The 23,492-nt window shown below is 51.0% G+C and overlaps 3 protein-coding genes across 9 annotated transcripts in view; all 3 read right to left on the reverse strand.

The window, feature by feature from the left end:
* The window catches only part of ZNF584 (zinc finger protein 584), a 35,991-nt gene extending 31,295 nt beyond the window's left edge, over positions 1-4,696 (reverse strand). For 5 of the 7 annotated variants that reach the window (XM_006940729.5, XR_002738644.2, XR_006590210.1 and 2 more), the window contains exon 1: positions 1,992-4,598. The gene's annotated coding sequence lies outside the window, so the exon portion shown is untranslated. The other 2 variants (XR_006590208.1, XR_002738640.2) reach the window with 2 other exon arrangements.
* A 6,975-nt stretch (positions 4,697-11,671) lies between these two features.
* RNF225 (ring finger protein 225) lies at positions 11,672-17,171 on the reverse strand. Its single transcript, XM_023245771.2, has 2 exons — positions 16,356-17,171; positions 11,672-15,770 (listed from the first exon to the last, which is right to left on the reverse strand). The coding sequence occupies exon 2, from the start codon at positions 15,757-15,759 to the stop codon at positions 14,752-14,754; it is 1,008 nt and encodes a 335-aa protein (XP_023101539.2). The 5' UTR covers positions 15,760-15,770; positions 16,356-17,171; the 3' UTR covers positions 11,672-14,751.
* A 136-nt stretch (positions 17,172-17,307) lies between these two features.
* Positions 17,308-22,753, reverse strand: RPS5 (ribosomal protein S5). Its single transcript, XM_003997339.5, has 6 exons — positions 22,597-22,753; positions 21,716-21,824; positions 19,283-19,492; positions 18,993-19,121; positions 17,511-17,609; positions 17,308-17,429 (listed from the first exon to the last, which is right to left on the reverse strand). The coding sequence occupies exons 2-6, from the start codon at positions 21,821-21,823 to the stop codon at positions 17,361-17,363; spliced, it is 615 nt and encodes a 204-aa protein (XP_003997388.1). The 5' UTR covers position 21,824; positions 22,597-22,753; the 3' UTR covers positions 17,308-17,360.
* Between the last annotated feature and the right edge of the window lie 739 nt (positions 22,754-23,492).

Here is a 23,492-nt window from a genome sequence, read left to right on the forward strand (position 1 = left end):
TGTTTTGCCTTTCCCAGAATGCCATAAAGTTGGAATTACGCAGTGTGCCTTTTTCAGACTGTTTCACTTAGCAATATGCATTTAAGATTCCTCCATGTCTTAAGCTTGATAAAACTTGATAGCTCAGTTTTTTTTTTTTTTTTTGCTGAATAATATCCCATTGTATGGGTGCACCATAGTTTCTTTATCCATTTACCTATTGAAAGACATCTGAGTTGATTTCAGTTCTGAGAAATTACAAATAAACTTGCTATAAACTATGTGCCTGTTTTTCTGTGGACTTAAGTTTTCAGCACATTTGGGTATATACCTAGGAGGGTGATTGCTTGGACCATATGCTAGGACTATATTTAACTTTGCAATAAACTGTCAAACTCTACCAAAGTGACTGTATCATTGAATGAGAGTTCTGGTTCCTCCTGCTGTCAGTATTTTGGATTTTAGCCATTCTAATACATATGTAATGCTATTGTTTTAATTTGCAATTCCCTAATGGCATACGATGTTTACCATCTTTTCTTTTTTTATTTTCTTTTTTTAATTTGAGAGCACAAGTGAGTGAGGGGGCAGAGAGAGAGAAAGAATCCTAGGAGGGGCAGACAGAGAGACAGAGACAGAGAGACAGAGGGAAGCAAAGCTCACCATTAGAGGCACACAAGCTCAACCGATGTGGGAACTGAACTCAGAAATCGTGAGATCATGACCTCAGCTGAAGTCAGATGCGTAACGACTGAGCGACCCAGGTGCCCAAGCATATTTTCTTGTGCTTATTGGCTGTCTGTGGAGGTGTCCCAATCTTTTGCCCTTTTTAAAAAGCATGGTGGGCAGAATTCTAAGCCCCCAAGATTTTTCTGTTGTAATTCATGAGATTGAATGGATTTTTTCTCCAGAACCTCCAGAGAAGAACTCAGCCTAGCCAGCAACTTCATCCTAATAGGAGAAGAAAACTTAGCCATGTTGTGCTAGAACTCTGACCTCAGAACTGTGAACTAATACATGGATGTTTTGGTAATTGTGATTTCTTACACAGCAATAGAAAACTATTACACAAGGTTGAACCTTTGGCAGTGGCTCCCTCACAAAGACTTCTCTTTGGGATGAGGCCGAACAAGGTGATAGCCATGGCTAAAGACTTTCCCACTTTCATTGTACTTCTAAGGCCCTCAGTGTGAACTTTCTGGTGTGGAATAAGGTTGGAGCTGCAGCTGAAGGCTTTCCCACACTGGTTGGGCTAAAGAGGATATTCTGTGGTAGGAAAACTTAACATGTAGAACAAATTTGGGGCTTTGGGGTAAAGGTTTTCTACATTCATTGCATTTACAAGTCATTTTGGGGTGATAAATTTCTCAGTACTGAATGAGGTTGGAGCTATATCTGAAGGCTTTCCTGTAATTTCTGCTATTAAAAAAGTTTAGAGGGGCGCCCGGGTGGCGCAGTCGGTTAAGCGTCCGACTTCAGCCAGGTCACGATCTCGCGGTCCGTGAGTTTGAGCCCCGCGTCAGGCTCTGGGCTGATGGCTCGGAGCCTGGAGCCTGTTTCCGATTCTGTGTCTCCCTCTCTCTCTGCCCCTTCCCCAGTTCATGCTCTGTCTCTCTCTGTCCCAAAAATAAATAAAAAAACGTTGAAAAAAAAAATTAAAAAAAAAAAAAAAGTTTAGAGATGCAACTAAGCTCTCACGCATGTGCTGCGCATAGGTCAACAAGCTGGAGACAGGCTGAGATTGGTGGGATCAGTTGGATACCTGTGAAAGAGCTGCCCCCCCCCCCAAACTCTACCCTATGAAGCCTTCAGGTAATACCTATTGGGGCTACTCAGGGGGCTGCTCAAAGAAATGCAGGGAGAGTACACCTGGCCCAGTCACAGCACCCACAACACCCACCATAGGGAACCTGGGAAAGAAGGAGCCCTCTGGTCCAGCTTTGGGATAGACAACTTCCCATGGGAAAAGGCAGAGGGTGATCATATACTTCAGGAGGGCATAAGGGACTTACCCGGTGAGCCGACGAGCTCAAAGTTCAACATCACATCATGGTGATTACATGGGGTTACATTAAGGAGCCTCCACTTCTTCTGGGAGAAATACAGGGCCACATCCTCACATGTCAGCATACCCTGCAGTGGTGGGTGCAACTGATCCTAGGGGTTGATGACTAGGCAGAAAAAACAACCAAAATATGGACAAAGGGACACACCCAGCCAGTTCTTTGACATGGAAGGGTAATATATCTCTCACTGACATCCTATTTCCCCAGAGGCCCAAACCACCACTCCCAAACACATCCTGATGCTCCCCCTTTCCCCAGAACTCTACCTCAGAGAGAATACCAAGGTCACAACACCATTGATGCTGTTCTCATGATGTTACTATTGGACTCTGTATCCAGCCCACAGCAACAACAGGATGGATGCCATCTATGTTCTGGTCCAGCCACACAGGCCTCACCCTTTCTCCTCCCAGCCCATTCCCTCTGTGTCCTTCAGATCACACCTCTCAGATGCAACCAAACCTACACACGCCATTCTCCCTTAGGTCGAGATACTTGCTCCCAAGGCCCTTCAGTCTGCCCTCCCCCCTATCAGGAACATAACATACTTGGCATGCTCATAATTCCACACCCCTAGCACAACCTCACCAGCTCACCCCATTGGCAACTCCCTGGCCTCCCCACAGGCCACTCTCCATGTGGTGTCCTGAGAGTATGTGGCATAGCAACCACAATCCTATCCTGCCTCAGGCCTGTCTGCGCCTGCACCTCCAATGGCCCACTGCCACAGGAATCCCCCACCCCTGCATTAAAGACTCCCCACCAGGCCCTGCTCCTAGCTTCAATATTCAGCCACGCAGAAGTACAACTGGATCTCTGAGATCCCGGACTTCCTTCAACTCTGCCTTTGCACAAGCTGTCCTTTCACTTGCCGTGACCCTCCTCTCCCCTCCTAAGGCACATTCAGAGTCCAGCCCACCGGGCCTGGGACCCTGTCTCTCAGGTGACCCCCATCTGCCACTGAGTGCCTCTGCAACTCTGAATGAAAAGCCTCAGGCCCCAAAGGGGGCAGACATAAAAGCCTAGAGATACCACAGAATCAGCCCAATCCTGGGCCCACTTACCACCAACATCCATCACTGTCATGCCACAGGCTCCACCCCAGGTCCACTTGTCTCTCAGGTGCCTTGGCCCCCTGCCACTCCCCCTCTTTATTCCCCTGCTAACATTGGCCCAGCCTTCACAGAGACTTAATGACACCTACCATCACCTTCCAACTGCATAGTCAGGACATCTGGTCCTTGGTTCTCAGCCTCCCCTTCTCCAACCTGTAGGGGTATTCTTTACCATCCTTCACCCATCCCACATTGTTCCTAGTTCCACTCTCTAGCCCCACCCTTTGGATGTTCCCAACCCTGATCCTGCAGAATTCCAGAGTTGCGCATCCGGGAGCCTACACAGCGGCCCCATTCAAGAGTACTTGGATATATCATGCTTAAAATCTCCAAAACCACACTCTAGATCTTGTCCCTGGAAACTGCTCTAGACATCAACTTCCACATCTGTTGATATATCTTCCATCCATCAAACCACTGAGTCCAAACACCTAGGCTAACCCTTGATAGCTCAGTGTCTTTCACTGCCTCACATCAGGCAGTTGGGCTGGTCCTACTCAAATAACAGATCCAGAGTACAAGCATATCTGCCATCTTCATTGCCACCACCCTGGTGCAGCCACCTGTCACCAGCAGCCTCTTCATGGGCCTTCTTCAAGTACAGTCTGTTCTCCCCTCTAGCCAGAGACAGCCTCCCAACACCTGAGTCAGATCATCTTCCTCCTCTGCTCTAGATCTCCCATGGTGCCCAGCATCCTCAGAACAGAGGTCTAGATCCATTCTCCGCCTGACTCCTGCCCCTGCTCACTGTTCTCAAAAGACCTAAGTGGGGTTGTGGTTCTCTGAACATTCCCAGCTCATCCTCACTGCCAAGGATTTGCTAGTCTCTGTGTCTTTAACACTTTCTATATCACATCCTACTGACTGACAGAAATGGGAACTCTCCTGCACAACCGCTGAATTATGGGCCAGAAGGGACTCCCAAAGCCCAAGTAATTAAGGGCAGAGAGGCAAATGCGGCGAGGAGGAAAAGTCTCAGGATACCAACATCCCAGATATCGGGGTCTAAGTTAGCGAGGGCCAAGGGAGCACCCTCAACTCACCTGAGCCGGTCTGTCATCACCGCCAACGCCTCGGGACCCTGGGGGCGGAGCTGCACACTGAAAGGCGGATACCCCTGTGGGTCCCGCGGGTCGGCAGACCCGACCCCAGCCCAGACCTCAGGCTGACCGTGGCAGTCTGGGCCTCAATCCTCACCCCTTCCTGCGTAAAATGCCTACAGGGCCCTGGGTGCCGCTAGCCGGGGCAGCGGGGACGAGGACAGGGTGAGGAGGCTCGGGAGAGCGCGCGGCCTGGGCGGATATCTCCGTGACAGGCAGCCCATCCCATAGTCGGGACAACGAGTCTCAGGGAGACGGAGCCAACACTGGAGGCTCACGGCTCGGCAAAGATACGACAGCAAACGCTGCCCTCACCCAGCCTGTAGAGCACCCACAGTACTCACCCAGCCGGGAGCGCAGAGCACCGCCGCGCGAACTACGCAGAAGACACTGCGACGACTTCTCGGCCCTGACCAATGAAGACCCAGGAGAGGGCGTTTCGGGGAGGGCTTCTGGGGCGGGACTTCCGCCGCCCGCCTCAGACGGTTGTTTGTCTAGAGTTCCACTTCCGACAGCCTCTGGCTTAGGGATCGGGTAGCAGCACCGGGACGGCGTCTGTTAGGCTCCCTGAAAGGGCAGAGTTAGGAACAGGGACAGCACGAGAGTGTAGGGGTGGGGGTGGGGGGTGTCCCACCACGCCATGAACGTGCCTTTACCGCGACGAATGTCCCGCCTCCTCGATCCCCGGCGTCCCCAGCCATAGAGGGACCGCCCGGGGGCTGTGCAGCCGCTCAGAGAGGGGGCGTCCTCCGCGGCCACAGCAGAAGCCGGCACGTGCCCGCGGCCGCCCCCGAGTCGTTCCCCGTGGCGTGGAGCAGCTAAGGACTAATGCCTGGGGAACCGCTGCAAGAGGAAAAGGAGGTGTGGGGAGGAAGACTGACAGTTAGATGTGGGCAGAGATGCAGATGGTGCACTGCCCGGGCCTTCCTACTGCTCAGTATGTGCCCTTATCGGGCAGCTAAGGCCTCAACAATCCCTATGCAGAACATCCCGAGAGTGGACGCGGAAAACTCGCCCTCTCAGTGCGTGGCTTATGGAAAGTCCTTGGAGAAGAAGCAACTCTCTTTTACTACTGAAGAGATCACGGAGCAAAATCTTGTGTGCATAAGGAGTTTCAGAGGGCCTTGGTCCTATCTCCCACCTCTGAAGTCTACTGGAGCAAGTTCATATCAGAGAATTTTACATGCGCAACCGTTGGGGAAAGACTTAAGTAAAAAATGCTCCACATATGTTTTCTTCTTTGGGCTCAGAAAACTCTCACCTTATGAGTAGAGCCAATGTGGAAAAATGTAATTCTGTATTTTCTAGAATTTGTATAAATGGAATCTTACAGAGGCGCCTGGCTGGCTTAGTAGGTAGAGCACGTAACTCGATATACGGGTTGTGACTTCCAGTCCCACTGGATCTTGGGTGTAGAGATCACTTAAAAATAAAATCTTGAAAAAAAATAATACATGGAATCTTAAAGATCATTCTTTCCTAGCTTTCACTTACCTTCATACTTTTAAGACTTTTTCCTCCATGGTGTTGCATATATGTCATTACTTTTTTTTTTTTTTTTTCCCCTTTGAGTAGGCTCCATGCCCAGTGCAGAGCCTAACATGGGGCTTGAACTCAGGACCATGAGATCAAGACCTGAGCTGGTATCAAGAGTCCGGTTTAGGGGCACCTTGGTGGCTCAGTTGGTTAAGGGTTCCACTCGGTTTCTGCTCAGGTCATGATTTCAGGATTCCTCAGTTCCAGCCCTGTGTTGGGCTCGGCACTGGCAGCTCAGAGCCTGCTTGGGATTCTCTCTTTTCTTCTCTCTCTGCCCCTCCTCCGCTCAAGCTGTCTCTGTCTCTCAAAAAAAAAAAAAAAAAGTCCAGTTTAACCAGCTGAGCCACCCAGGCGCCCCTAAGTTTTTGCTTCTGATTGGTTAATGGGATTCCATTTTATGGATGTACCACATGGTATTTACTCATCCTAGTAATGGATATTGGAGTTGCTTCCATTTAAAAAAAAAGTATAAAATTGCTATGAATATTTGTATACTGGTCTGTGAATATAGTTTTCATTTCACTTGAGTACCTATGAGTGGGACACAATATTTAAACATGGATACGACTTTTTAAATCCCTAAGTTTTTATTTTTTACTCATCCCACTGGTAGTTATTTAGGAATGTTGATTGTTCAATGTTTAAAAATGCTAATTGTTTGATAAATCTATTAGTTACTAAATTGGCCATGAAATAAGAATAGTAAAGTCTTCCTCTGCATACAAGGCAGTCCTATAACCCCAAGTTCACATCCCCACTCCAAGCGTAATTATACTGGGGCAGGGGTCACCTTGGTCAAGTAGATGAACCTCTGTGAGCCCTGGTGTCCTCATCTGTAACACAGATACAATAGTAATCACTGCACATGCTGAGTTCTGCTGGGCACTGTCTTTTATCTATGTATCTAGTCTTTTATCTATATAACTTTGAGCCTTTCAAACACCAGGGAAGCTTGTGCTATTTTCACCCCTGTTTTGGCATGAAGGAAACTGAGACAAAAAGATCACATTATTTGTCTAAGGGCACAGAGTGTCCAGCTCTGGAGTCTTTTATCATTAGCCTCTTCACCATCTCTAGGACTTACCTGTGGGGCTATTTGAGCTTTAAAAAAAAAAAAAAAAAGCATGACAGGCAAACCATGGTGCTTGGAATTTAGTAAACTCTCACTGAGTGTTATTACATTACTGTCATAGTTATTAATATTATTTTTTAAAGTTTATTTATTTTGAGAGAGTGTGTGGGTGAGCAGTGGAGGGGCAGAGAGAGAATCCCAAGCAGGTTTCCCACTGTCAGCACAGAGCCTGATGGAGGGCTCAAACTCACAAATCATGATATCATGACCTGAGCTGAAATCAAGAGTTGGACACTTAACCAACTGAGCAACTCAGACATTCCTATTATTATTATTATTATTATTATTATTATTGAAGGATGGGAGCTGGGAAAGTTTTGCACTGAACTAGAACCTTCTCCCACATCCCTACATACATATGGTTCCTATCCAAGGATTGCCCCGTGGTGCTCAGCTAGGTGTAAAATTATCTTCAAGACTGGATTACATATGTAACAGAGGTGGATCTTCTGGGTAGCAGGACCAACCTTGAAGATTTGTGACTCTTCTTTTATAAAAACAGTCTGCTTGAAAGTTGCCTCCTCGTCCTTCACTCAATGCCAACAAGCTGACAGTGAAGAAATGCTGACAAAGTCCATGGTGACTTTGGTTGAATGGGGCAGTTCCATCATAAATGTGTGTCTAACACTAAGAACAACTCCATTGAGGAGGTTCAAATCAGGTTAAGAGGCTGATGTGCAAGATCAGAGAATGTAGGAGGCCTCATGAGGGACAAGGATACAAGAATGAAGTACAGAACATGGAGAAAAGGCAGATTCTCCAATACATACCTCTATAAATGTTTTTCAGCAGAGCCCTGTTAGAAATTTGTAAATGTTGTGCGGAAGGGTGTGTTCAAGCACAGGAAAATCCAGTTGAAACTGAGTATCCAGTATTCAAGAACAGTTTAAGGATATGAACATATCTCATAATATGCTAAGTGAAGACCAAAACTGGAAAACTACTAGAGGGAGCGGTGAGAGGAATGAGAGGTGGAGGAGAGAGAGATAGGGCAGAGGCAGGGGCAGGAAGGGACAGAGAGCAGAAGTGGCAAGAGGGTTGAAAGCGGAAATATGGATGTATTCATTTTCTAGGCCTGCTATAACAAAATTCCATAAGCTGGGTGGCTTAACACAACAGAAATTTATTGTCTGACAGTTGTGGAGGCTAGAAGTGCAAAATCAAGGTGTCACCAGGGCCATACACCCTCCAGAGCCTCTAGGGGAGAATCTGTTACTTGCCTCTTCCACTTCCTGGTGGTTGCTTGCATTCCTTGGCTTGTGGCCCCATTACTCTGACCTCTGTCTTTGTTGTCGCATCTCTTTCTCTGACTCCTCTGCCTCCCTCTTGAAGGGTACTTGTGATTGCATTGAAGCCCGACACAAATAATCTAGGGTAATCTCCACATTTTAAGATCCTTAATCACATCTGTAAAGTTTCTTCTGCCATATAGCACTCACAGATTCTAGGAATGAGGACATGAATATCTTTGGGGGGCATTATTCCACCCACTACAGAGCTCTTCACTTAGCCTGGGATGGAGTCCAGAACTGGTGGAAGCAATGAGCTCTGAGCTGGCCTCTTGGCAAGGGAGGGGCCAGCTGTGACCATGAACCAAGTCTGCAGCCCATGGAGTAGGGACCAACAAGAGCCAGCTGGGTCAGAAGAACCACACTCCAGCCTGGTTCAAAGAGAAAGAATGCTCCTCAGACCGTGTGCACACGGCCACTCAAAGAAGGGCACTGTCTTCTGTGGTTCACTGAATATCAAAATCAAGAGTCATGAGTAATTTAAGACAGGCAAGAGCAGACTATAGCTTGTGGTCCAAATGCAGTTCATTGCCTGTTTATGTACTACCCCCAAGATAAGAATGGTTTTTACATTTTTTATGGTTGAAAAAAATCAAAAGAACACCATTTTGTAACGTATGAAAATTACATTAAATTCAGATTTTAGCATCCATAAATAGAGTTTTTATTGAGTAAAGTTGACACACAATGTTATATTAGTTTCAGATGTACAACGTAGCCATTCAGCAAGTCTATATATTACATTATGCTCACCACAAGTGTAGCCACCATCCGTCACCATACAACGCTATTACTGTACCCTTGACCATATTTCCTATGTTGTACCTTTTATTGCCATGACTTATTAATTCCATAACTGGAAGCCTCTACCTCCCTTCCCCTTCACCCATTTTGCTCATCCCCTGTCCCCTCTCCTCTATGGCAACCACTAGTTTGTTCTCTGTATTTACGGGTTTATTTCTGCTTTTTTTTGTTTGTTCATTTGTTTTGTTGTTAGAGTCCATATACAAGTGAAATCATATGGTATTTGTCTTTCTCTGACTTATTTCACTTAGCATAATACCATGTAGGTCTGTCCATATTTTTGCAAATGGCAAGATCTCATTCTTTTTTTATGGCTGAGTAATATTTCATCATATTTACACCACATCTTTTTTATCCATGCATCTATTGATGGACATTAGGGTTGCTTTCATATCTTGGCTTTTGTAAATAATGCTGCAAAAAACATAGGGATGCATATATTTTCAAATTGTTTTCATTTTCCTCAGTAAATTACTGGATTGTGAAGTATCTCTATTTTTAATTTTTTTAAGATTAAAAAAATTTATTTATTATTATTATTTTTAAGTAGGCTCCAGGCCTAGTCCAGAACCCAACATGGGTCTTGAACTCATGACCTTGAGATCAAAACTTGAGTTGAGATCAAGAGTCAGAGGCTTAACTGACTGAGCCACCCAGGCACCCCAAAGATTTTTATTTTTTAAGTAATCTCTACACCCAGCACAGGGCTTGAACTCATAACCCTGAAATCAAGAGTTGCATGCTCCACCCACTAAGCCAGCCAAGTGTCCCTTCTATTTTTCATTTTTTGAGGAACCTCCATACTGTTTTCCACAGTGGATGCACCAATTTACATTCCTGTCAACAGTGCATGAGGGTTCCTTTGTCTTCACATCCTTGCCAATACTTGTTATTTCTTGTCTTTTGATACTAGCCATTCTGGGTGCTATAAGGTGGTAATAAAGTTTTATTAGAACACAGTCGTAGCCATGCATTTGCATATTGTCTATGGCTCCTTTCACGCCAAAGTGACAGAGTTGAGTAGTGACTAGAAACTGCACAGCCCACAAAGGCAAAAATATTTATGATCTGGCCCTTTACACAAAAAGTTTGCTGGATCTTAATTAAGAAGTTACAGAGCTGGGGTGACTGGCTGGCTCAGTTTATTGAGTGGCAGTCTTGATTTCAGCCCAGGTCATGATCCCAGGGTCGCGGGATCAAGCCCTGCATCAGGCTCTACACTGAGCATGGAGCCTGCTTAAGATCCCCATTTTCTCTCTCTCTCTGACCCTCTCCCTTGCTCACCTGTACTCTCTCCCTCTCTCTAAAAAAATTAAAAAGGAAAGAGTAGATTTCTAGAAGTTTCTTTGAAAAAGTCCTATACCCTATACTCAAAGTTTTCCCAGGCTATTAAAGTGAAGCATCCATGCCCCATGCCCCAGGGAGGGAGAACTCAGGTCACAGGTCGCTCAGGCCACTGTGGCTCCAAGCCTCTGCAGAGACTGCCAGTGCAGAGGGGGTGGCAGCTTGGAGGAGACGTCTAGGATTGCACCGCCAAGTTGGGCTCCTAGTGGAGATGCTCCCTGACCCAGCCTCAGTCTCCCTTCTGGGATGGGAGGATCTTAGCACTTGCCGGGTCTAATCTGAATGTGTGGTTAGCTTTAGTGAGAGTGCCTCAGAGTCAGGCAGGTCCACCTGCCCGGCGCACATTTGGGGTCTTCCTCTGGCACTTACCTCCACTGGAAACCTCGTGATCTAATCTGCCTGCGTTCACATTTGTCTGTGTTAAAATTTATCCATAATTGTATTATCTCTGTTCAAATCTAGTTTAGTCCCTGTCCACCACCTTGTGTCTGGCGTGAGCCCTGCGAGGGCATGGGCCTGTGTGTCCAGAGCGCTGGGCCTGGTACACAGCAGAAGCGCCACAAAGGCGATCGCAAAATCTGCCCCTTTTCTTACATTCAGGCGTTTGAGGTATCTGGGTCTTTTGTTTGTTGTTCACCTCTCCCTCTTCCTGTGGCCCCCCAGCCGGGAATGCTAGAAGCTCTCCCAAGCTCCCCTGGCCTGCTGCTTAGCAGCTGTCTTAGCGAGGAGGGAAGACTCCAAGCACTGAGAGAGAACTTCCACTGCACCTCCAGGGAAGGGAAAAAACCAAGGCTGCCCCGCCAGGGTGTGGAGTTGAGGGGAGAAAGTGTTTTGCAGAAAGCTCTGTAGTCTTTGTTCAAATCCACGTCCTGCCCAGCCCATCAGCCTCAGTTTCCCCATATGTCATCTGGACACTGCTGCTCTCAGGGTCCAGTGAGGGCCCTCTGAGGCCTTTGTTCCCTTGGTCTCAACACGAAAGGATGCCTGATGGTCAGGGTCGGGTTTGGAGTAAGCAGGAGCCTCCTTGACTCCAATCAGAAGAGGCTGGCGGGATCCCTGTAGAATGGAGTACCTGGGGGCCCTTCAGAGAGCATGGGACGGAGAGCTGGGGGATGCCCTGGGGAAGGTTTGGGGAGTTGGGGGCTCCACGAGCTTGACAAGGAAGGGAGTGTGGCCAAGATGATGGCCCCTCTGCTCAGCTTTATGGATGTCATCTGGCATGTGAGAGCCCTCTTTGTTCCTGAGGTGTCCCCAGGCACCCTTGGTACACAGCAGGTGCTCAATAAATACTTGTAGATTAACAAAATTTTCCTGCAAGTAAAATGTTTATTGTCCATTTTACAGAGAAAAGAACAAACGTCTGGCATCTCTGGCACCATGCAAGGCATTGAAGTTGATGCCCCCTCTCTGGGTAGTCAGAGGCACCAGGACCTAGAAGAAGGAGCAAGCCTGGGGCTGGTGAGGGGTGGTTATGCAGCTGAGAGGGCAGAGAGAGGGCTGGGAGAGCACAGCTCTGGGTGGCCACATAGGCTGGTAGGCAAGGATGGGGAGGAGTCACCCAGTGTGGTTTGGGGCAGCTCCTTTTGTTTGTGGGCAGCAGGTGGGCAGGCATCAAGGTAGTAATTGGTGGACAGGAATGCTCAGGACCCCTGGAATCTGTCATCAGCCTCATTTAAAGGAAAGAAAGACTGAGGCTTCAGGTTTCCATTTGTGAGAGTGGAGAAGCACTCTCTTACTCTCCCTAGCCCCTAAGAGGAAGCTAGTTAGGACAGGGGGGAGGGGCCAGCCCTGCCCACTGCCCTCAGTCACCACCTTCCTGTTCCAGGTCCCTTTACCTCGATGCCAGCTGTTTTGAAGATACATTTCTAAGGTCTCCTTCCAAGCAGACAGCATTGTCTCTCCCCCTTCTGTGCACCACCAGCTAAGGGCCCCTTTCTGACACCCCCAGCTGGGCCCAACTCCTGACCCTCTCCACTTTCCCAGCCTGGGGTGGAGGAGGGAAGGAATGAGAAGAGGGATATCTGAGACCCTATGCTAAGCTGAATAATGTCCCCCAAAGATAGCCACATCCTAATCCCCAAAATCTGTGACTTTGCAGATGCGGATGTTGAGCTGAGGAAATTGGGATTATCTGGGTGGGCTCAATGCAATCACAGTGTCCTTATAAGTGAAAGAGGGAGGCAGATCAGAGAGAGATCTGAAGCTGCTAGGCTGCTGCCTTTGAAGATAGAGCGTGCTGGTTCAGTCAGTAGAGCGCAGGACTCTTGATTTTGGGTTTGTGATTTTAAGCCCCACGTGAGACGTAGTTACTTAAAAAATAAAATAAAATAAAATATGAAGATAGAGGAAGAAGCCAAGGAATGCAGCTCAAGAAGATGGAAAAGCTAGGGACATTCTCTCTTGGAGCCTCCAGAGAAGTTAGCCCTGAGGACACTTAATTTTATCGAGGCAAAATTGATTTCAAGACTCCAGGCCTGCAGAACTATAAGATACTTAATGTGTGTTGTTCTAAGGAACTCAGTTGGTGGTAATTTGTTGCAGCAGACAGAGAAAACTAATACAGACCACCAACCTGTTCCTGCCTGACCAAGTCCACTCCCTCCCTGAATGGACTGGGCTATGACTGCCCAGTGACCCAGCACACTGCCCCCAGCCCCTGTGGGTGACGTTGACACCTGGGTGTGCAACAAGAACTGGTCTGGGAAGACACTCCCTTCAATGTCCTGATGTTCCCCCTCTGGCTTTCCACCTGGAAGGAGCAGCTTGTATCAAAAGGAGCTCTGCCGATATGCCTAGATCGGGGTGACTGGGAGACAGTTGGGCCTGGAGTGCCCATAGGCATTCCTGGGCTGCCTCTTTGTCACCTGCAATGCTGTCACTCCCCAGAATACTATTTGGCCCCCCTCTGTATGCCAGGCACTGAGGACACAGATGTAAACAAGTCAAACAGGAGCCTCCAGCCCCGTAGCAGTCATTTTGCTCTCTGGAAAATGCTGGATTCCCACCCACAAAACACAGAACCCCAACCCTGGGCAAAGTGAGACAGGATGTGGGCTCCAGGACCCGGGAGGAACAGAAGGCCCGTGTTCAGTTTGTGTAGCAGGTGGCTGCCATCTACCCTGCAGTGACATTAGCAGGGAAGGCTTCTGAGAGGAGGAGGACAGGAACCCTGCAGGCTGCCGTCCACAGGGAGGGCTGAAGCTTCACCTAGGGGAATGGCAAGGATGCCAAAAAAGGTTGATAGAGCCCTGGAGGAAGAGGTGCAATAACTGAGTGCAGATGGGGGTGATGGAGGTTCTAGAACCTAAGGTGGCCAGGATACCTGCCAGCAGGCCAGGGAGATCCAGGAACACCCACCCCCAAAATCATGTGACATTGACCTAGAGGGCAACCTTAGCCTCTTTAAGCCTAGGTGACCAGAGCTTCCCCTACAGCATTTCAGGAGGGTCCCAGAAGCCATGACCCATTGGAGTTGTGGAGGCTCCCATTGCAAATTGGTACTCAGGACCAAGTGGGAGCTAGTCTTTGAGGCTCAGGGTCTATCTGTCCCTCCTAAATCCTGGCCAGGCCCCTGCTGCCCCTCCAAGCTCAAGTCCCAGCTATGTCTACAGAGAGGCAACACAGGACCAGCATGGAAACAGCTGGATGCCACCCAGACCCAGCCTGTATGCAGCAGAGTGGAAAACTCCACAGCCTCCTGTAGGGATTGGTGGGGGAGGGAGGAGGGGGGAGGGGGAGGACTACAATGGGCTGGGCCAGACCATGGCCAGAGACTAACAGCAGCAGCAGCTTTGCCTCCAAAGATGGGGGGCCCCAGCAACCTCCAGTGAGTCCCAAGGGTGGGTAAATCAGAGCCTTCAGCCCCAGCTGCTTGCTGAAGGTGCTCCCCCAGGGGTCTGATGACTGGGGGTACACTTAGTCAAGCCCCGTGATCAGGGCTGATGGTGTCCCTAGCAGGGTACCTGCACCATTCTGGTCAGAGGGGCTCTCCAGGTGGACTGCCACGAGGGATGAGGATCAAGGGTACTTCCCACTGGATCCTAATGGAGACCAGGCTTTGGAGTGGCTCCCAGCAGGACCTTGATAAAGATGGGGATCAGGGCAGCCTCAGCTGCCGGATGTCCACAGGGATTGGGGTCATGGGTGCTCTCTGAGGGCCCCTTGTGGGAATGAAGGCAGGGGGTAGTCCTTGAGAGGGTCCCTGCTTTGTGGTGATGCTGTCTGGAATGATCCCACCAAGCCTCCTTCTGGAGAAGTGGGCAATCGGTAAGGGATGCACCTTACCAAGGCCTCCACGAGAATCATGGCAAGGGGTCCTGGCAGGGCCCCACCAGAGTGACACGGAGGTCCCCAGGCCTGAAGATAGGACCCGGAGCACAGATGCGTTTACTGCGGCCCCCACACCCTCCTCGCGCCCCGTCCCCGCGGGGCCCAGCCGGGCCCAACCCCTGCCCTCCACGTGCGGCTCGGGGCCCTGGCCGGCGTCCCCTCGCCCTCCGCCGTGTCCTCGGAGCCCCCTTCGGGCTGCGGCGCGTCCTCCGCAGCCCCCGGCAGGGCAGTGTCCAGGTCACGGCCCGTGGGGTGCGGCGTCCAGGCGGGGGTCCAGGGCGCCCCGGGCGCGGGCCGCGGCGGGAACCAAGAGAAGCCAGGCGCGGGGGCGAGCGCCACCAGCTGGGGCCGCGCGGGGCCGGAGGAGGCAGCGTGCGGGATGAGGAAGAAGATGTAGACGCCCGACACCACCAGGCCCGCGGCCACCAGCACGGCCAGCGCCACGGCCGCGTTGAAGGCCCAGGCCGGGCTGCTCAGAGAGAGGCGGCGGGACAGCGGGCGACCGAGGCGCAGCGGCGGCGGCAGCGGCGGCGGGCGGGCAGCGCGTGACTTGCGCGGCCCGGGCGGGGGCGGCGGCGGCCGCAGGTAGAGCAGGCCGCGGCGGCGGTCGAAGCGCACTGAGCCCCGGCGCGGGGTCGGCGCGCGCGCCTCGCGGGGCAGCAGGCCAGGCTGCGTGGGCAGAGCGGGCAGCCCGCGGCGCGGGGCCAGGCGCGTGGGCGCTCGGCACACGGGGCACGCCACCGCGTCCCCGCCGCCCGCCGTGGCCAGGGACAAGCGGGCCAGGCACTCGAGGCAGAAGACGTGGCCACAGTCCAGGCGCTTGGGCAGCTTGAACTCGCCGTTGAAGGGGGACACGCAAATGAGGCACTCCACGGGAGACGCGGGGGACAGGATGGGGCCCGAGCCCGGGCTGCCTTCCCCTTCTTCCTCCTCCTCCTCCTCGCCGTCGTCTTCACCCTCCCCCCTGCCCGGGGAGCGTGGCACAGAGAGTGAGCCCGGAGAGCAGGGGCCTGAGCCTTGAGCGGCCCGGGGGCGGCGGAGCCAGGGTGGCCGAGGGCAGGGCATCCGGACGAGGCCTGAGGGGAGAGGCGGTCAGCCAGGGAAGGAGGCGGTGGAAGAACGAAGGTCAGGGGCTGGCCCAACCTAGAGCAGGGGCATTCAGAGAAAGGGTGGTTGCCAGAGCCAAGGAGCAGAGGATGGTAAAAGTTAGCGACTCTCTGGGTTGGAGCAGAGGAAAAGGGTGTCCGAAGTAGGAAGTAGAATATCAGGACCAGGGAAGGAGGGGGGCAGGACAGATGAGACGACGGAGGATTGGGGACAGGGACAGACACTGGGATGGACTCAGGGGGCCCAGTAGATCCTAAGCTACAGACTCAAAAGGCCCCAGAGAGGATAGCAGAGAGGACCTGAGTCACCAGGCAGGACCCTAGGCAATGAGGAGAATCCAACACCAAGAGGAGCAAAGAAGGGGATGCCCCCACCCACCAAAAGAACTGACTCTGGGGAGTCCACAGACTCCAGGAGAGGAAGATGAGGGAAGAGGACACCCAAACTTCAGGATTGGAGCCCAGCAGCACAGAGCAATGTTGGAAGCCCAACAGGTGACAGAGGGTCCCAACTAGACAATGACAGACCCCAGCTGACCTTTGGGCTCTTCCTACCTGTGGATGCCTCCTCCCTTTGGCTGGCACGTCCCTTCCAATTCTGACCCCAGTCCTCTGCCTACCAGCAACTGCATACTAGGTGCCCCTCCCTGCAGGAGGGTGCTGCCTTGGTACCACTCCCTCCAGATCCCAGGTTCCCAAGGTACCCACCAGACCTGTTTGACCGCCTGCCCCGCCCCCCCAGACAGGTCCCTCCAGCATGAACACCAAGCCTGACCTTGGCCGGATGTTGGGGGCGGCAGGTGACGATGGCAGATTGACAGGGCAGGGAGAGTCTGGCCTCGTGGGTGGGCAAGAATCCTCCCCTAACACCCCACACTCCTGCAACCAAACCTTCAACACCTCAGGAACCCACTTCCCAGCCACCTAGTACAATCAGAAGCCTAGTGTGGCAGTGGCTCTACAGGATGCCCAGGATTGGGTTGCATTGTTGACCACCCAAAATGACTGGGGAGGCGGCCTGGAACCCCTGGGGGAACCTGGCCAGAACCAAGGAACCCCTGGAGTCCCGGGGTGGAAGGTGGGCAGACACCACAGCGGACTGGACAGAGCTGGCCCCTTTCAAACAAGCAGACAGGGGGCTGGAAACAGTTGTGGCCTTGGATTCCTCTCCCTGGAGCTCCTTCCAGGGAACATGCCTCTCAGGATGGTGGGCAGCCACCCAGGTATCATGGACAACTACCAAGCCCCTCCCCAGACTAGAGTGACATCTCTGCCAGGACAACCCCACCCGTCTCATTTCCAACATCCACGAACACTCCAGGTGGCCAGGCTTGCACCCCGGGGTGCCATGGTCCTGAGTCAGTGGTGCTTCCTGGACAGAATATTTCCCTGGTGATCCCAGGTCCCCACAGACCAAAACACATGCCAGAAGTGTGGGCAGCTCCTCAGGACACTGCCATCCCCACTCCAGTTCCTGGAGCCACACAAGGACAGACATTGGCACAGGTGGGTGAGGCTGCCCCAAGAGCAGACAGATTTATTGGAGCCATAGCCAGGAGATCAACGGTTGGACTTGGCCACACGTTCCAGCTCATCCTTCTTCTTGATAGCATAGGAATTGGAAGAGCCCTGCAAGGAAGTAGATGGTTAGTTTAGAATGTTGGAAGAGCCTTTTCTTGAACTGACCCCCACCCCAGTGTCCTCACCCACCTTGGCTGCATTGATGAGCTCATCTGCTAGGCACTCAGCAATGGTCTTGATGTTCCGGAAGGCGGCCTCACGGGCACCTGTGCACAGCAGCCAGATGGCCTAGGGAGCACAGGGGTCAGTTAAGCCTGGGGGCAGGGGTGCCCCCAAAGCAGATAGGACCACTGTCCTCCAGTACTCTGTGATCCTAACAAATGTCAGTTACCATGTTGCCATCCACTGGCCCACTGAGTCAAGACACAGCAGGAGCCCACAGGCTGCCCAGGTGGCATGCTGCCTATCTGGGATCAGACCAAGGGCCACAAAAACAAGCGTAGACACAAAAGCTCCTGATTACAGGAGATTTGAAACCCACCACCCCAGGGAAATGCAATGCAGTGTGTGCTCTTGACCTGGACCTCCGATTAAAAATGGACAGTTATTATAGGGGCACCTGGGTGGCTCAGCTGGAAAAGCATCTGACTTCGGCTCACAGTTCATGAATACAAGCCCCACAATGGGCTTTCTGCTATCAGCGCAGAGCCCAGCTTGGGATCCTGTCTCCACTTCTCTGCTCCTCCCCCACTCATGCATGTACTCTCACAAAAACAAAGAAACATTAAGACAAGCACCTGGGTGGCTCAGTTGGGTAAGCGTCCAACTTCAGCTCAGGCTATGTTGTCACAGTTTGTGAATTAGAGCCCTGCATCAGGCTCTCTGTCAGCACAGAGCCAGTTTCTAACCCTCTGTACCCTCTCTGCCCCTCCCCCCCCCCCAGCTCTCTCTAAAATAAACATTAGAGTCACCTGGGTGGCTCAGGCATCGGACTTTGGCTCAGGTCATGACCTCACATTTTATGAGTTAAAGCTCCACAAAGGGCTCTGTATTGACAGCTCAGAGCCTGGAGCCTGCTTCAGATTCTGTCTCCTCTGTCTGCACTGCCCCCTGCTCCCCCCACCCTTCCCCCGCCGCTGACTCGTGCACGCTATAAAATAAACATTAAAAAAAAATTAAAATACATGAACATTAAAAAATAAACATTTAAAAAAAGAAAGTAAACAGACAACTGTAAGATATGCTAGGGACAGCTGCAGTGACTGGATGATCAGATAATTCTACCACTGTTAAACTCCTTGAGGATGATGGTGGGGACAGAATATCCTTGTTCCTAGGAGACATCCACTGAAGTGTTAAGGGGAAAATGTTTACAATGCCTGCAACTGATTCTCAAATGGTCTGTGAAAAAATATATACCCATACATGGTATGTAAAAATACACTCAAATGAAACTGGCCTCAGGCAACTGTTGCTCAGGGAAGGGGCCAGAGCTAGAATCTGCCATCAGAGGGATGGAAATGCAGGAAAGCTTCCTGGAGGAAAGGCCACTTTGAGTAAAACACACAGGCAGGACAAACCTTCCCACTTGCCAATCTGCCCCAGGCAGAACCACACCGGAGCCCAGTGGTGTTCCCATCAATCCATATGTGCTTAAAGCCCCAGGCCCACCTGATTCACACGGCGCAGGGGGGACACGTCGACAGCCTGACGCCTCACTGTTCCAGCTCGTCCAATGCGGGTTGAGTCCTCCCTGGGACCGCTGTTAATAATCGCATTCACCAAGACCTGCAGGGGGTTCTAAGAGAAGGCAGCCATGAACCTGACACCCAACCTATGTCCCTCCCCGGTGTCCTCACTCCTAAAAACTTGGCAGACCCCGGCATGCTTGTCATGGGGTAGCTGTTGGGTTTATGGTGTACTAAGGGCACTCTCTGCCTCATCAGGCCTCAGAGCCCTACCTCACCAGTGAGCAGATGGATGATCTCGAAGGCATGCTTAACAATGCGCACGGTCATGAGCTTCTTGCCATTGTTACGGCCATGCATCATCATTGAGTTGGTGAGGCGCTCCACAATGGGGCACTGTGCCTTGCGGAAGCGCTTGGCCGCGTAGCGTCCTGCACTGTGGGGCAGGTACTTGGCATACTTCTCCTTCACCGCAATGTAATCCTAGGGCAGCAGGGAGAGAGGATGGAGGGATCATGGTCAGGAGCAGGATGGCCAGGAACCAGAAGGACTGAGCACCACCTCTGGATAGCCCCTGTCCACCTGTGGGGGCTTGACTGTGAGGCCCGTGTGCCACAAAACAATAAATCCCCAAAAAGTAACTTTACCAAGTCACTAAAAAGAGTGTTTCCCTTATAATAGGAGGAAGGAAGATGGAAAACCAAGATTACAGCTCATGATCACATTAAAAAAAATTTTTTTTTTACATTTATTAATTTTTGAGACAGAGCACAAGTGGGGAGGAGCAGAGAGAGAAGGAGACACAGAATCTGAAGCAGGCTCCAGGCTCTGAATCGACAGCACAGAGCCCAATGCGGGGCTCGAACTCACAAACCGTGAGATCATGACCTGAGCCGAAGTCAGACACTTAACCGACTGAGCTATCCAGGTGCCCCTCATGATCTCATTTTAAGGTGCTCCTTGGGGTGGCTGGGTGACTCGGTCGGTTAAGCTTCTGATTTCAGCTCAGGTCATGATCTCATGGTTCGTGAGTTTGAGCTCCATGCTGGGCTCTGTGCTGACAGCTCGGAGCCTGGAGACCACTTCGAATTCTGTGTCTCCCTCTCTCTCAGTCCCTGCCCCACTTGCACTCTGTCTCTCCCAAATATAAAAGTAAACATTAAATAAAATGCTCCGCAAACTTTGCAGCGTAGACATTTTAAATCAGAACATTCTTTGTATAAGGGCTGCCCCACACACTGCAGGATGTTTAGCAGCATCCAGTATGCTAGTAACACCCTTCTCAGTTTCAACACCCAAAAATGTAAGCCAACATTGCCATCTGTCCCCTAAAGGAGGTGGGGGGAAATCACTCCAGAGAACTACTGTTTCAAAACAGTGATTTGGGGCACCTGGGTGGCTCAGTCAGTTAAGTGTCCGACATCAGCTCAGGTCACGAACTCATGGTTCACCAGTTGGAGCCCGTGTCGGGCTCTGTGCTGACAGCTCAGAGCCTGGAGTCTGCTTTGGATTCTGTGTCTCCCTCTTTCTACCACCTTCCCCACTCTCTCTAAACACACACACACACACACACACACACACACAAAATTATTCATCAATCTCTCCTATATACACATGTATCATTTCTAAAGAAAATGTCTAGAAAACACCAAAACATTCAGGGGTGTTGGAATCAGAGGAAATACATGTACGTGAAGACGACTATTGTCAATTGTTCCGCTATGAAATACACCCAAAGATCATTCTATCACTTATACTCGCAACACATATCTACCACATATGACCCACAAAGACTAAAATATTTGCTATCTAGCCCTCGCAGAACAAAGAAATGAAGGAAAACAGAACTACAAAACATCCGGTGTGAAAAACAGGACCGAATCCTCCATGAGGCACAGTGCCTAGATCCCATGATGTATAGAAACAACAAAAAATGTTTTCGTTTCTTTTAAAATGAAAAAGGAATAAAAACAATCCAAACCGTATTTGCCTTTATACCAATGAAATTACAAAATATAATTTCTTTTTAACGAAAGGCCCACAAAAGTCCTAATGAGGCCCAGCGTAAAACAATATAGGGGTTAAGAAACTGGGAGGACTCCCACTGATTTCCTGATTTCAAAACCTACTACAAAAATACAATGATCAAGACAGAGGGGTACTGGCTTAAGGATAGATTTACAGAACAGAAAAGAATTGAGTCCAAAAATAAACCCATATCATATAGCTAGGCTCAACTTATTTTCAACGATACTAAAACCATTCAATAAGGGAAATATTCTTTTCAACATATGGTGGCATTCAGACAAACTTATTATAATGTATAAAAGATTTAACTTAAGACAACTTATAGCCTAAATTTGCTAAGTAAAATGCACAAAACTCTAAAAACAAAAACCAAATAGTGTTGGGACAACTGGATTTTCACATGCAAAATAATGATCCAAAAACAACAAAAAACCCCAAAACACCCACACGAAAACCCTGTGGGATGTGATGTGACCTCTGAGAAAGGAACCATCTTGTGTACAGATGAAAAGAACACAAGGAAAAAATGGACTTGTAGGTGTGATGGTCCAGGGAGCCCTCCTTTACCTGTCAGGTTTTCAACTTTACAGCTACAAGTTTCCAGGGACCCCTCCTGAAAGAATCCGTGTGTGCCCCAAAACCCAACTGGGTAGCACAACCACCACACAGCCCCCTTACCTGCAAGGAAATGTCATTGATCTGCACATCATCGGTGCTCCATTTCCCAAAGAGCTTGATGTCAGGGGTCTCCGCCACTGCAGGTGCAGCCGTCTCCCACTCCGTCATCCTAGGAACAGACTGTCAGAGCCCAAGCACACCCACCCCTGTGAGACTAACCCACAACCTGTAAGTTGGGAAGTTATGTGGAACCAAGAAAGGCTGTAAACATTCGGGTCCATCTTTCTGAGTCTTAGAAGAACCAGTTAGCTGTCAGCAAGAAACAGCTGTCTCTCACCAAGGAGAGCTGGTGGCAGGCCTGGGTCAACAGCTGCTGCGCGGGCCGTATCGAGACAGTAGATGCCAAATACCGTAACATCGCACCCGCTCAAGTTCAAATCCCAGCCACGTCATTAACGAGCTCTGCCACGCTAGGAGTGTCAAACTAATTTAGATTCTGCTCCCTCTTCCATAAAATAGAACCGTTTATCTGTCATCAAGATCACTACACGAATTCCGTGCATAATCAAAGCAAAGGCTACCGCTCGTGTCCGACACCAAGGGGGCATTTGGCAAGCACCAAGGGGCTGCTACTAAAGAGAAAACCGTGTATACGCTACAAAGTGCATCACGCATATAAAAATAACAGCAACGTCCTATTTCAAAGTATGCCTGCAGGGGCCAAACCACTACATCCGAGCCCTGCTGCAGGGTAAAGCTACGGAGGTAGCGGAACGCCAAAGAAAGAATAACTTTCCTTCGCCTCCGCGTTTTCTCAGCACATTTTCCAGAGAAAGGAAAGAGCCCACCCCCCAGGGAAGCCCCGGGCCTCGAGGATCGATGAGGACTCCCCAAAAGATCCTGAATCGTCCCTCGGACCCCCAACCCCGCGGCCGCCTCACCTGGGGGCGCAGCCGGGGGAGTCACAATCGCTCGGCGTGCACCACGCGCTGCCCTGGCACAGACAGGAAGAGACCGCGAGTCGCGGGCCGACGCTTTTAACTAAGGTGAAAACTTCCGGGTCAGCGGGGACAATGCGTGCGCAAAATGACACGGTTTGTTCAAGGGCCAATCCGGAACAAGAATGTGAAGGCGCCTGCTGGGCCAAAGGAAAGCCGTAAATCCTTTGCGCACGCGCACTTGCAGAAGCGGCCCCAAAAGCGTGCCTGGCGGCTGTTCTAACCTTCAGTACTTTCCTTCTTGGGGCGGGGTGGCGGGGGGAGGCGGGGGGAGGAGTGGCTTGCACAAGCTCAGAGAATTCTCTGAGGCCAAGCCGCCATGTCTAGTGACGGCGGAAGTCAGGCTCGCGCTCTCCACCGTGTTCCGCCGCGGGCTCCACGCCCCACCTGCCGCCGGTTTTGAGTAGGGCATCCAGTTCGGTACCCCTCTCGCTCCAGGTTACAGTCGCTTCACAGGCACGCGCTCGCTGTAGGCTCGGGAAGGAAGAGTGAGCCTGGTGGTCACGATTGCCCTCCGCTGGTCCTGCCCCCCCCCCCCCCAAACGTGCATGCGCGAGCCCCTCTCCCAGGTCGGCCTCCCCCACGCTTGCACGCCTGGGGTTGCTGCGGGCCTGAGCCTCCCAGAGGAGACCCTTTCCGGTTTGACCTCTCTTCACCCCATGCCAGGGTACCCCCATCATTTGTCTTCGACCCCTGCAGCTCCAGCCGCCTCTTCATAGCTTGAGGGTAGGGGAGGAGCTCCGGACGTGGGACCAGGTGCTGTGCCCAGCAGGTGGCTTGGGGGGCAAACCCCACTGTTTGATGCATCTCGGCCATGCGTTGATGCGAGATCAATGGAC

Source organism: Felis catus, chromosome E2 (genome assembly GCF_018350175.1).
Source record: "Felis catus isolate Fca126 chromosome E2, F.catus_Fca126_mat1.0, whole genome shotgun sequence".
Lineage (NCBI taxonomy): Eukaryota > Metazoa > Chordata > Mammalia > Carnivora > Felidae > Felis > Felis catus.

Excerpts from the sequence above, each read along its gene's own strand:
- RNF225 (XM_023245771.2), bottom strand. The coding sequence starts at position 15,759 with ATGCCCTGCCCTCGGCCACCCTGGCTCCGCCGCCCCCGGGCCGCTCAA.
- RPS5 (XM_003997339.5), bottom strand. The coding sequence starts at position 21,823 with ATGACGGAGTGGGAGACGGCTGCACCTGCAGTGGCGGAGACCCCTGAC. Across the intron at positions 19,493-21,715 it reads TCAATGACATTTCCTTGCAG|GATTACATTGCGGTGAAGGA; the intron begins GTAAGGGGGCTG and ends CTGCTGCCCTAG. Across the intron at positions 17,610-18,992 it reads CCCTGCGCCGTGTGAATCAG|GCCATCTGGCTGCTGTGCAC; the intron begins GTGGGCCTGGGG and ends TGTGCTCCCTAG.